Source organism: Pyrus communis, chromosome 7 (genome assembly GCF_963583255.1).
Source record: "Pyrus communis chromosome 7, drPyrComm1.1, whole genome shotgun sequence".
Taxonomy (NCBI): Eukaryota; Viridiplantae; Streptophyta; class Magnoliopsida; order Rosales; family Rosaceae; genus Pyrus; species Pyrus communis.
Genome location: NC_084809.1, coordinates 1,901,469 through 1,914,718, shown reverse-complemented (window position 1 = coordinate 1,914,718; position 13,250 = coordinate 1,901,469). Strand labels below are relative to the sequence as shown.

Genomic DNA, 13,250 nt, shown 5'->3' with positions numbered 1-13,250 from the left:
TCTAATCCACATCACTGGATGGGGCAAAACGACAAGCCATGTGAGGGCCGAGGGGTGGACTCTGCTGTGGTGTCATTCTTTGAAAAGTTTGGTTGAGGGTGACCAATCAAGGATAAGAATTCCGAAAGTAGGAGAGGCATTGTTGGATCTACGCCTTAGATTGGATGATGAACGCGAACGTGATGTCAATCACCATCTGCTGGGCTGTACAGCAACAGGTTGCATGTTATGTCATCCACTTATACTCAGTGGTTGAAGATCGATTTCAAGTTCGTCAACAAACAAAACGTTTTAAGTTTGATTTCTGGTGCTCGTAAATCACACGATGATAGTTAGAAGAAAATTGAAATATCTCAGCAAGTCTTCCCAGCTTCCGACAAAGCCATCAGCTGATTTTATTTTATTTTTTTTATAAAAAAAAACTTATGGACATTGTTTATTCGATAGGATTGGAAAGTGAATCATACAGGGTTATATAACAACTTAATGCAACCATAACATTACGGTAGTATTTTAAGTCAACTGAACTACAAACTATTTTCTTCCCGTTGCATTGAAGTTGAATTTGAGTATATATAATGAATGCAATTAATCAACTGAACTACAAACGCTTTTCTTCCGGTTCCATTTATAAAGGAGAACTCAACTCTAGTTTCAAGTCCGTTAAAAGCTCAGTATTCCTTAGTAGCATTAGTTGGAATGCCTCCTATTTGCTAACCAAAACCGAGTACATGAAATCCACTTACCGTACATTCTAACATTTGCAAATTGATATGTACGAAAGCAGTTGGGAGTATGATTATTTCCGCTCCAAATCTTCTCTCTCTTAAACCATAAGATATTAACGTGACTAAATTGTGAGCATTTAAATAAGAGAACTGGAAGGGAGAAAAAAATGAGAGATGATAGAATCTGGGTCCAAAGAGTTGAGAAAAGAAGACTTGCGAACTTCGTGATAGAAGCGTACAAATCTTTGATTTTGAGGAGGTGCTGCTGCTGCTGCTGAGAGGATAGGTGAGCAGTGAGCAGAGGACTATCTCTGATATTTTTGGGGCCCTGTGCTAATTTAATAAAAGGCCCTTCTTATTTTTTAAAAAAAAAATTGGACAATATATTCATACAAAGCTCAACAACCAATATTCAAAATTAATTGAAATTAGCATCTCACTCTTATTATTTTTAAACCAACAACAACCCAACTTTTATTATTTTTGTTTTAAAAAAACATAAATGTAGTAATAAATTTTGGCATATCGGTTGGAAAAAAAAAATATAAACAATATGTCAAATTACCAAGTCAGCCATCAAATTGAAATTTGATATTTTGAATTTGACGTCTCCCTTGGAGATGTTTTAATCTCCAACATAAAATCATGATTTAGGGTTCATTTATGAAAAAATAGAGCATAATTGAAAGAGAGATATTAAAATATGTTTGTATTTGTGGAAGAAATTAATACACATGTTTTTATTGCTAAAGAAAAGTAGAAAATTAATATATTAAATATAAGCTTCACTTAATCAATTGTAATATAGATTAAATCATATGATGATGATTTTTCTTTTCAATTTAAAATTTTTTTATTAGAAATTTATACATATGTAATATATAAGAGGATAAAAAATTTTGGGGCCCTAAAAAATTCGGGGGCATATGCCACTGCACCTTTTACACTCCACCAACGCCCCCTCAGGTAGTTTGTGTGGGTAAGGTGATGTTTGGCCAACCTAGACGGTCACCAATAAGATTGGGTAGGGAGGAGAGGAGAATTTAATGAAATCTTTTGGAGAAGGATGAGATTGTTCCTAGCATTTGACATGTCTTTTCTTTTCCATAATTCACTCAAATCCACTAAAATCTACCAAAATCTACAATTTAGGAAATCCTATCAATTATATAAAGCTCATTTGAAAATGTTTTTAAAATGACTGAAAGCGCTCTGAGTGAAGGTATTTTTGAGTTTCAATAACACTTAAAGTGGGTGTTTTTTGCAAAAAACATTTCAAGTGTTTTTTCTGAAATTCACTTTATAACTTTACAACCTTAAATTTTGTTACATACATACTTAGCATTATACGTGGTTTTGTAACAAAATCATAATTATTTATAGTAAAAATAACTATTTTTTTTCCTCTCACTTTACAAAATAACGTGTTAGTCATAATCATGTCGTAATTGTGAGATTACTACTTCAGTATTGAATTCTATGAAAATGCTAAAATTTACATAATCAAAATCGTTCTAATAAAAATATGGTATGCCAACTGATGCACTCCAACCCAAATATCATGGTGACATTTAGGAACCGAGTCAGAAATTTTTTCTAGTGGGGGCAACCGAAAAAAAAACTAAGAAAACCTTTTATAGTATGATTATACGCAATATGATATTAAGGATGATTTCAAGTGATGATGTATAACAATTCCAATGTAACAAAAATTTCAATATAGAAGTGGAAAGTGGCAAAATGATGAGAAAAATATAAGTACATGCTAGGCGGGAGAGAGTTTTTTCGGTTTGAATGACATAACAAAAGCACTATTGCTCATATAATATTTGATATGGAGTATAAGTATAATGAATGTATGTTAGATATTAGATACATATATTTTCTTCAAAGATAACCCGTATATATTATATAATCGTAGTATGCAACTAAACAAACGAATTACTTGAGTGTGGGCATCTGCCCCCATTAAACCTTCATTGGCTCCGTCTATAATGACACTCAAATCGAGACATGCTGACCGATATTCAAAATTGATATTCGGGTAAGAGTGTTTCACCAATAAAGTATCATAATTAATAGTATGATAAATTTTTCTTAACTACTTCCACATGCTAAAAACAATCATCATGTTTGCTAGTAGAATTGGGTATATTATAAAATTAACCTAGGGAACATGCTCAATAATTTTAACACACTAATTTTGAGACACATATTTTAGTATAAAATAAATAAAAACGATTTAACAACGTTTGTTACAACTTTCGACATCTTTGAGTGTGATTATTGTCACATCCCGGCCCGGGGCGGATCACTTCCCGGGCCCGTTCCACCACCGTAGCACGATATTGTCCGCTTTGGGCTTACCATTCCCTCACGGTTTTGTTTTTGGGAACTCACGAGCAACTTCCCAGTGGGTCACCCATCATGGGATTGCTCTAGCCCCCTTCTCGCTTAACTTCGGAGTTCCTACGGAACCCGAAGCCAGTGAGCTCCTAAAAGACCTTGTGCTAGGTAGGGATGAGAATATACATTTAAGGATCACTCCCCTGGGCGATGTGGGATGTTACAATCCACCCCCCTTAGGGGCCCGACGTCCTCGTCGGCACACTTCCGGCCAGGGATTGGCTTTGATACCAAATTGTCACATCCCGGCCCGGGGCGGATCACTTCCCGGGCCCGTTCCACCACCGTAGCACGATATTGTCCGCTTTGGGCTTACCATTCCCTCACGGTTTTGTTTTTGGGAACTCACGAGCAACTTCCCAGTGGGTCACCCATCATGGGATTGCTCTAGCCCCCTTCTCGCTTAACTTCGGAGTTCCTACGGAACCCGAAGCCAGTGAGCTCCCAAAAGGCCTTGTGCTAGGTAGGGATGAGAATATACATTTAAGGATCACTCCCCTGGGCGATGTGGGATGTTACAATTATGGACCGTCCAAAATCACTTACATCGTACTTAATAAAAAATTAAAATTGCTTTAAATGAGAAAATGAAAAACATGCGTTTACAAAAGTAATGTAGAACAAATAACAGAATGGATTTGAGAGGAAATGAACTGTCAAAAGATAAAACAACGCAACGATTTGCATACCTGTGATGCCTTTTTGAAAAAGGAGTGACGTCACCATTCAAACTCATTGCTTTGTCATGATATGTGACGGATTTTAGCCATCCAGGGTCGTTTTAGCCACCCAAATAGTGCTTAAAGTTTCTTATAAAAATCAGACATTTTGACTTCCGTCCAATTAATATTTTAAATAATGTCGCTTTAATTCCTAGAAGTTCTTTGAATTGTTCCAAGCGGTTGTAATCTTTATTTAAGTCATCTGGATGTATTAATTGTATTCATTCAATCATTAATCAATTACTCCCGGTATTGTTCACTTTAACGAAAAATGACATTTTTACTCTAAAAGCAGTGTTCTAAAAATGGCCTAGGCACTGGGCGGTGGTGACCCGAGGCGTTTTCTTGTAAATTGGTTGGAAAATCGACTGGGTTGGATACTCTTTTTGCAATGGATCATTATTTTATTATCTTATCCATGAATTTCATACAAGTATAATTTTTTGTAAGTGTCAATATGCACTTATATACAAGAAATTTATCTAAATCTGCCTAGGCGCTAGGCGTTAGGCCGCCGCCCGACTAGCACCTAGCGTTTTTTAGAACCTTGCTGAAAAGTCATTCCTGATACTATTTAGTTACAACACATTTTTGTCATTTTGATTAAAACGCAAAGTTTTAAGCTATTTTCATTAGTTTTCTTTATATTTAACCCTTTGATTGCTTCGTGCTGAGTCAGAAAGTCTTTCAACAAAATGTTAAAATTACAAGCAAGTAAATTTTTTTATAGGTGAAAATTTGGAAATTTGTTAAAAGACTTCATATGCACTTTGTGGGTTTTTTCAACAAAAGGATATGAATATTAAATGTCATTAATTCATACATACGTGCTTGATTAATACAATAAAAATAGTGTTAGAAAATGTACAAAGACATAATTGGAAATATGGAATTTGGGAACCTATTAAATTAAATAACAAACCATATTGAAAATTAACTCGTGCAAAGCCCGAAGCGACGTCGTCCTTGTTGTCTCCATCAAGCATTAGCTTGGCAAAACTGGCATTTTCTCGTCCCCAAAACCATTTCCCTTTCTTTTCCTTTTCTTTTTTCTCCCTTCTCTCTCACCTGTTTCGTCTTGCGTACCAAATCTCTCCTTCTCTCTCTCTCTCTCTCTCTCTCTCCCCCCCCCCCCCCCTCACTTTCTCTCTCATCCCGAGCTCCTCGCACGAAATCTCTCTGATTCCGCCAATTGAAATTACCTTCCTTCGTTCTCGATCCCAAATCCTTAAATCTCTCTGACCCGACCCATGGTTAAATCCCCGCCACCTAAGCCCTGGACTTCCCGAATCGTTTCAGCCCCCAACCAATCGAAGACCGGCGGCTTGATCTAGGGTTTTATCCCCTCCCCCCCATCCCCCTCCGAATTTCCAGAATCTAGGGTTCTTGCTGTTGAATTCGACTCCGGATTGATGTTTCATCTCAAGGTGGACGATTGTGGGATCGATTGCTCGCGAATTGAAAACCGAGATGGAGGGCTATGCATGGGTCGCCAGCTGAGAAGTCGATACGCCGTCGGCACATGTGGCCTGTCCCTCATTCCAGCGCCACGACTGTAGCTTCCGACCTTTCTACCGCATCCGATTCCTTCTCCAAAGTATATAATTTTACCTTCTCCGAGCGATTGTATTTCTTTTTGTTGTTTTTTCGGTCAATTTCTGCTGGTTTTCGATTAGCTTGAGCCTTTGTTGCGGCGATTATGTTATTATTACTTTAATTTCGTTTGTCGTCGTTTTGGATTTTGTTATACCCTTCCTTTGGTGAAATTCCTCTTCCGGTTTCTTGAATTTTCGTGGGTTTTGATTTCTCTTGGTTAATTTGTTCTCCAATTGGGTATTGGGTGTTTATTTATTTTTAAATTTTCCATATTGCGATTATCTGGCTCCCTTTTGATAGGAAGAAACAAACCTTTTTTATATGGTTAATTAACCATTCATACGCGTATATGTGAATTTAATGTATTCCTATTATTACATGGACTTCATATGTCTGTCCTGTTTATCTCATAGATGAATTTTTTGGGTTTGAATTTCGTTTACTACCTCACATCGGATTGCGTGTTTAGAATTGTTCCTTTTTTGGTTGCTTAGATGGATTAGCTGAAGCCTGTGGATGTGCATGATAGAGTAATTGACAAAGAAAGCGGGATTTTTCTTTTTTGTACTTTGTTTTTCTTTCTTGTTGATTCTCATAGAACGTAATTGATTGAGTGCTTTGAAATTATATTTTGTCTTATAAGCTTCCTTAGTTTCAGATTGTCTATTCTTTAGATTAGCTTGGTTTCAGTTTCTTAAAACAAACTTTTTGGAAAAGGGTAGAGGAAAACCTAGGAAGACTTGGAAAGAGACTCTAAGAAAAGACATGGAGTACTTGGAGCTAATGGAAGACTTGGTGCAAAACCGAGCCCAGTGGCGTTCTAGGATCCATACAGCTGACCCCACTTAGTGGGTTATGATTGGGAGGAATGATTTAAGCAACTTCACTTTGTGTTAAATTTTATGGTTTGTCTGAGATGAATCTATGTTTTTTGTTTAAGAATTTACCTTCATTTGTATGAGTCCTGATGCTTCTATATTGCCTCAACTATAACTTCATATCTGAAACTATTTTGCTGTGTTTTCTAGTTCTGTTTGCTGAATACATGTTAACGTTCTCTTGTCTATCCATTTTTCTCTATGATTTCTATTGTACCTAAATACAGTCAAACTTTATTTCGTATTTCTTAAGCTTGATGAGATATTTCCCTTGTTGTATAGGATGGACGCAAAATTTGTGTTGGCGACTGTGCACTTTTCAAGCCACCCCAGGATTCCCCACCTTTTATTGGAATAATTCGTAGGCTAATATTAGACAAGGAGGAACGTCTATGCTTAGGTGTAAATTGGCTTTATCGACCTGCTGATGTAAAGCTTTCCAAAGGGGTCTCGCTAGAAGCTACCCCAAACGAGGTCTTTTACTCCTTTCACAAGGATGAGATACCTGCTGCATCGTTACTCCATCCGTGTAAAGTTGCATTCCTTCGTAAAGGTGTTGAACTTCCTTCAGGGATATCCTCATTTGTGTGCAGACGAGTGTATGATACTGAGAACAATTGTTTATGGTGGTTAACTGACAAAGACTTTATTAATGTGAGTATTCACTACTTATTCATTGTCTTAAAGTTATATGCTCATGATTCAGATTTGTAGTGATCATTCTTTAAACTACAGGAACGACAGGAAGAAGTAGATCAGCTATTAGACAAGACAAGACTAGAAATGCATGGGGCAGTGCAGTCGGGAGGTCGTTCTCCGAAACCCTTGAATACTCCGTCATCAACACCACAGATAAAATCTGGTTCAGATAGTTTACAGAATAGCACATCCCCCTTTTCTTCGCAGGTTAAAGGAAAAAAGAGGGAACGAGGAGATCAGGGCTCTGAGCCTGCCAAACGAGAACGTTTAGTTAAAATAGAAGATGGAGAGTCTGGTCAGTCCAGACCTGAAAATATGCTAAAGTCTGAGCTTGGAAAAATAACGGACAAAGGAGGACTACTAGACACACAGGGGGTTGAGAAGTTTGTCCAACTTATGAAAGCTGAAAGTGCTGATAAGAAAATAGATTTGGCTGGCCGAAGAATGCTTGTTGATGTGATAGCAGTTACTGATAGGTTGGATTGCCTTGGGCAATTTGTACAACGCAAGGGTTTGTGTGTGTTGGATGAATGGCTCCAAGAAGTTCACAAGGGAAAACTTGGTGATGGTAGTAGCCCAAAAGAAAGTGATAAATCTGTTGAGGAATTTCTTTTTGCTTTACTTTGTGCACTGGAGAAGGTTCCTGTGAATCTTCATGCGCTGCAGACTTGTAATGTTGGCAAGTCTGTGAATAATTTACGCAGTTACAGAAACTCTGAAATCCAGAAGAAAGCTAGGAGTTTAGTTGATATGTGGAAGAAACGTGTTGAAGCTGAGATGAATTTGAATGAGACAAAGACTGGATCTAGTCGTGGCGGTGTTTCCTGGCCTACAAAGCATGCATCTTCAGAAGTTTCTCATGTAGGGAGCAGAAAGATTGGAAGTTCATCTGAGGTTGGCACAAAAAGTTCTACTATGCAACCTTCTGTGTCTAAAACTCCTCAGATTAAGCTTGGCTGTGGAGAAACAGTTTCTAAATCTTCTGGTTCACCTGGATCAACGAAATTGTTGAGTATATCATCCGGCAATCTCTCAAAGGACCAGAATTTCAGAACATTAGGTGCTGGAACTTCAGATCTTCCATTGACACCAATTAAGGAGGAAAGAAGCAGCAGTTCTAGCCAGTCTCAGAACAATAGCCAGTCAAGTGATCATGCGAGGACTGTGGGTTCTTTATATAGGGAAGATGCAAGGAGCTCGTCTGCTGGTTCAGTTAGTGTGAGCAAAATTTCTGGCAGCGCTTCTCGCCGTCGGAAATCAAGCAATGGCCTTAACGGGTCTACTGCCTCAGGAGTTAAGAAGGAATCAGGGCCAGGAAAAGCTTGTACCCTCAATAGAAATTTGGCTTCTGAAAAGGCTTCAACAGTTGGAGTATCCTATGAGAAGCTTCCTGAAGTGCCCATGGTTGACCATGGAAATAACCGACTGATTGTCAGATTGCCAAACACTGGTAGGAGTCCTGCTCGTGGTACCTCAGGAGGTTCTTTTGAAGATCCTGTTAACAGAGGGTCTCCTCCTGCTGAAAAGCATGACAACCATGACCAAAAATCTAAGCGCAGAGGCGATGCCTTGCACGTTAATAGCACAGCAGATGTGAACTCAGATGCATTTGACAGCAAAGAGGGATTGTCTGGTTCTGAAGATGGCAATGTGCCAACTTTAGGCAGCGAACAAAATAGGGGTGGTGAAGATGGTGAAAAACAAACAGAAGCATCAAAGGCTACTGGTTCCTCGTCAAAAGTCACTTTAAGGACAGGAAAATCGTATGAAGCATCGTTAAGCTCCATGAATGCGTTAGTTGAAAGCTGTGTGAAGTTTTCTGAAAGTAGTGGCGCTGCTTCACCTAGTGATGATGTTGGGATGAATTTGCTAGCTAGCGTGGCTGCTGGAGAAATGTCCAAATCTGAGAATGTGTCACCATCAGGTTCTCCTGGGAGGAATTCTCCTGTGCCTGAGAGATCATTCTCAGAAGATGATGCCAAGTTGAAACAACCGGGCAAAGAAATTGCTGACATCCAATGTCAACCTAGTGGAGCGGTCAATAGTGGTGCTACTGAGCAGGGCAGTGGATGGGACTCAGGTAAGAGTGAAACAAGACACCCTCTTACCCACCTGCCAACTAATGGTTTTGCTGATGTTAAAGTTACTTCATCTGGGTGCGGGGATAGAACAGCAGAGTGTAATGCAAGTTTGAATTGTTCTTCAAATAAGAAACAAAATACTGATGGTCAATCCTTGAGGGATGATGTGAAGCCTGGTGAGTCATGTGACGCTTCAGCATTAGAGCCACTTTCATGTGCTAGAAAAGAGGGTCATTTGGAGGCTGAAGGATCTAACCAGTCTCATGAGCAAGGAAAATTGGAGGCTTCTAATGGTAACAGCAGCAGCATTTCTGACTCTAAGATAAAAGTGTTCTCTTCCTTTTCTGATGATGATTTGGTTCTTTGTGCAGATGAAAGAACTGTTGGGAGCAGTACACCAGTTGTGTCTGAAGCAGCCTCTGGGAGTGCAAAAGTTGAACAGGACATTGAAATATCTACTTGCGCATCCTCTCAATTGGCTGGCGAGAACCATGATTTAAAAAAGGATTCGAATAGTGCTATACTGACAGAGCAGAAATCATCTGTTGTCGAAGGAATCCAATCAGAGTCCAAAGAGGGGAAGAGTGAGAATGCTGTTCTATGTTCTGGTTCTGGAAACACTTTACATGTGGAGTTTATGGATGAACAGACAGATGACATTAAGGCTTTCGGTCACACTGCACAGACAGAGAAAGAGACACTTGATAGTTCTGTTCCATTTTTGCAGAACAGCAGAGATTTTGCTCAGGAGACTACAGAAAGAAATGAGGCTTTTGTTCACTGTTCCAACCAACCGGTTTCCAAGGCAGAGTCACCGTCAATATCTGTTATAGAAAATGAGCAGCATGACAAGTCTAGTAAGTGTAAGTCAGAAGTTATTGAATCAGGGGGGATGGAGGAGCGGCAAGTTTCCTCTGTGAATGCCTCGGGGTCAGGTACTGCTGTAAAGCTGGACTTTGATTTGAACGAGGGCTTTCCTGTTGATGATGGGAGCCAACCAGAGTTTGTTAAAGCAGGAGATCCTGGAACTTCGTCCTCTGTTCATTTTCCTTGCCCTTTACCTTTTCAAATGTCTTCCATGTCAGGGAGCTTCCCTGCATCAATTACTGTAGTAGCACCGGCCAAAGGTTCATTTGTCCCTCCTGAAAACCTGATGCGGAGTACTGGTGAACTTGGATGGAAAGGATCTTCAACCACCAGTGCATTCCGACCTGCAGAACCCCGAAGGAATGTAGAAGCATCTCCCAATACATCGGATGCACCTATTGTTGATACTGGTTCCAGCAAACAAGTCCGCCCTCCTCTGGACTTTGACTTGAATGTGCCTGATCAAAGAGTTTATGAGGAAGTTGTTCAAAACTCAGATGTAATGGGTTTCAAGTCCCGATCTCGTGATCGGGGCTCCGGAGGGCTTGATCTTGATTTGAATAGAGTGGATGAGAGTCCTGATATTGGGCCGCTTATGAGCAACAGTTGTAGGTTGGATATTCCTCCTTTGCACAGTAGGTCATCATTATCTGGTGGACTATCTAATGGTGCGGTCAACGACTCCAGAGACTTTGATTTAAACAATGGGCCAGGTCTTGATGATGTTGGCACTGACACAGCTCCTTGCACCCAGCATTTAAAAACCAGTATGCCGCCTCGTACTCCTGTTCATGGTTTAAGAATAAACAACCCTGATTTTGGGAACATTTCAGCATGGTTCCCTCCAGGAAACTCATATTCTGCCATCACAGTCCCTCCAATGTTCCCTGGCAGGTGTGAGCAGAGTTACGGTGCTGCTGCTGGGTCTCAGAGAGTTTTATGTCCTCCCACTGGTAATGCCTCATTTGGTCCTGAAATCTACAGGGGGTCAGTGCTTTCGCCCTCAACTGCTGTGTTTCAATATCCAGGGTTTCCTTTTGAAACCAGTTTTCCTTTGTCATCGAGCCCCTTTTCTGGTTCTACTGCATATATGGATTCATCATCTGGTGGAGCACTTTGCTTTCCCCCCATGCCCTCTCAGATGGTGGGACCTGGCGGTGTAGTTTCATCCCCTTACCCTAGACCCTATATGATGAGCCTTCCCAGTGGTAGCAGTAATGTTGGCCTTGATGGTAGGAAATGGGGTAGTCAGGGTCTTGATCTTAATGCCGGGCCTGGAGCTACAGAAATTGAACGGAGAGATGATAGGTTACCTTCAGGAATGAGGCAGCTTTCTGTTCCCAGTTCGCAAGCTATGGTAGAGGAACACTTAAAGTTGTTTCAGGTGGGAGGTGCATTGAAGAGAAAGGAACCTGATAGTGGATTGGATGCTGTTGATCGAGTTAGCTATAAGCCGCCTTCATGGCAGTAGAATTGTGGCACAATGCGGCAAACCTGGCAAGGCTTGGTGAGCTTTTCTAGCCTTTCAGATCCTAGTTATCAATGTATTTAAGTTCTTTATTTCCTTAGACAAGCAAGGAAAACCTTCGATGGTGTCACTACAGTTACTACTGCAGTAATTAAATTGAATTGATGCCATTCATCCCTAGAGATATCTTTTTCCATTCTCTTATGATTACAATCAGTTAAATTAATGATTTGTCCTCAATTGAAGCTTTGGATTTGATCCTGCTAAAGTTTCTTTTTAATTTTAAAATTGTTTTCAAATTTTCAGTTAAATTCTTATTCTGTTTAGTTTTCATAAAATGGTCTACTCCTCTAGGATTAGCGGAATATGACCTTGTCTTTACTGTAACTTGCAATTTGAAACCTGAGTTTCTATCATAATAAGAGGAGAATCGAAATTGAGTTTCCATCCGTTCCAAATTTGGAAACTTCCATCCATTCCAAATTTGGAAACTTCCATCCATCTGCTTTTGTTGGTTGGGTTTTTGGTTTTTAATACGTTTTGATATAACTCTTCTTTGAAATTTTCTTGGAACACTCTTCCTAATGGTGAGCCTTTCTCGTTTCTTTCTTGCAGCACTTCAGGGGTTTGGATAGGAAACGTACAGGAGCTGACAAGTTGTTCACCTGAACAGTAAAAAAGGGCTAAAGGGCAGGTGCACGCGTTCATTGCACGGAACACCAGTCCGTACCACCTCTTAACTTTGGAAAGCCCCCTGGGGTCCTGGAAGCAGTTATTTTAACTGAATCTGCTCTGATAGCCACTGCAGACAAGTTTTTCTGTGTAGATATCTAACTCTTTGAAAGCATCCTCGATGCACATGCCTAAAGCCGTGACATTGGTGCTCAATGTTTGGACTTGTGCCCGTTCAGGTACACACTGCAATCCCGATCCTTACTCGATCATATTTATTGGGGAGATTGGTTGTATGAACTCTCAGGCCGGGCCAAGGTCGTCATGTATTCTGTCATTAATTTTTTTTTCTCTTCTCCAGTTGTTACATATATAGTTATTACTTAGTCAGGACCGCCGAATTTTGTTATCTTATCACATTCTGGTTATGGAAATTTGCACAGGCTGTCACCGTATTGTTTTTTCTTTCTTCCCCTTTGTATTATAAGTTATAACCCGAGTCTTGGGCAAACGTAGAGATTGTTGGACAGAAACTTCACCTTTGCCGCATTTGATTCATTTGTATTACGAAATGCCTTTTGACTCGTTTGTGAAATTTCCATGGTGCCGCTGACAGGGTTTTATATAGTTTTGCATTTTTGACGACGAATCAGTACTCCCTAAATTCTGTTGTGTATGGTGGGTATAATTTTGTTTTACTAGTTATCTTCTTGTACCTGTACTGCGAATTGTAATTCTGGTAACTCCGGTTGCAGCGTAATCGTAAAGATTATGGGTAGACGGTGAATGTGCAATTAGCTCATTTTTTTTACCCTTCACTACATCGTTGTGCATTCCAAAATCTTTGTAACAATGTTCTGTTTCTGGCTCGAAGAATTCATTACCGTGATGTGAATGCAGATCATTTTTTTTCTGTTCGCTGGAGGATCACTTGTTTTGCAACTGCTCCGTTTTGCTAGTTGTTTGTACAAGCCTTTATCCGATCAGCCGTTTGCAGCCACAGAGCAGCGTTGCGTCGTGATGAAATGTATCGACTTGTATTCACTCCTCTTGTGGCGGAAAATGTCTGCATAGTTATTACGTCAAACAATTTATTCATGCGGTGCGTGCCATATACTGGAGTACGTTAAATT

At 39.8% G+C, this 13,250-nt stretch overlaps 1 protein-coding gene across 1 annotated transcript; it reads left to right on the top strand.

Moving 5' to 3' along the window:
• The first annotated feature begins 4,961 nt into the window (after nt 1–4,961).
• Nucleotides 4,962–12,760, top strand: LOC137740837 (uncharacterized). The gene is made up of 5 exons (XM_068480643.1): nt 4,962–5,453; nt 6,613–6,984; nt 7,066–9,403; nt 9,482–11,484; nt 12,061–12,760. Exons 1-4 carry the CDS (start codon nt 5,337–5,339, stop codon nt 11,446–11,448), a joined length of 4,794 nt encoding a protein of 1,597 aa, XP_068336744.1. The 5' UTR covers nt 4,962–5,336; the 3' UTR covers nt 11,449–11,484; nt 12,061–12,760.
• The last annotated feature ends 490 nt before the right edge of the window (nt 12,761–13,250 follow it).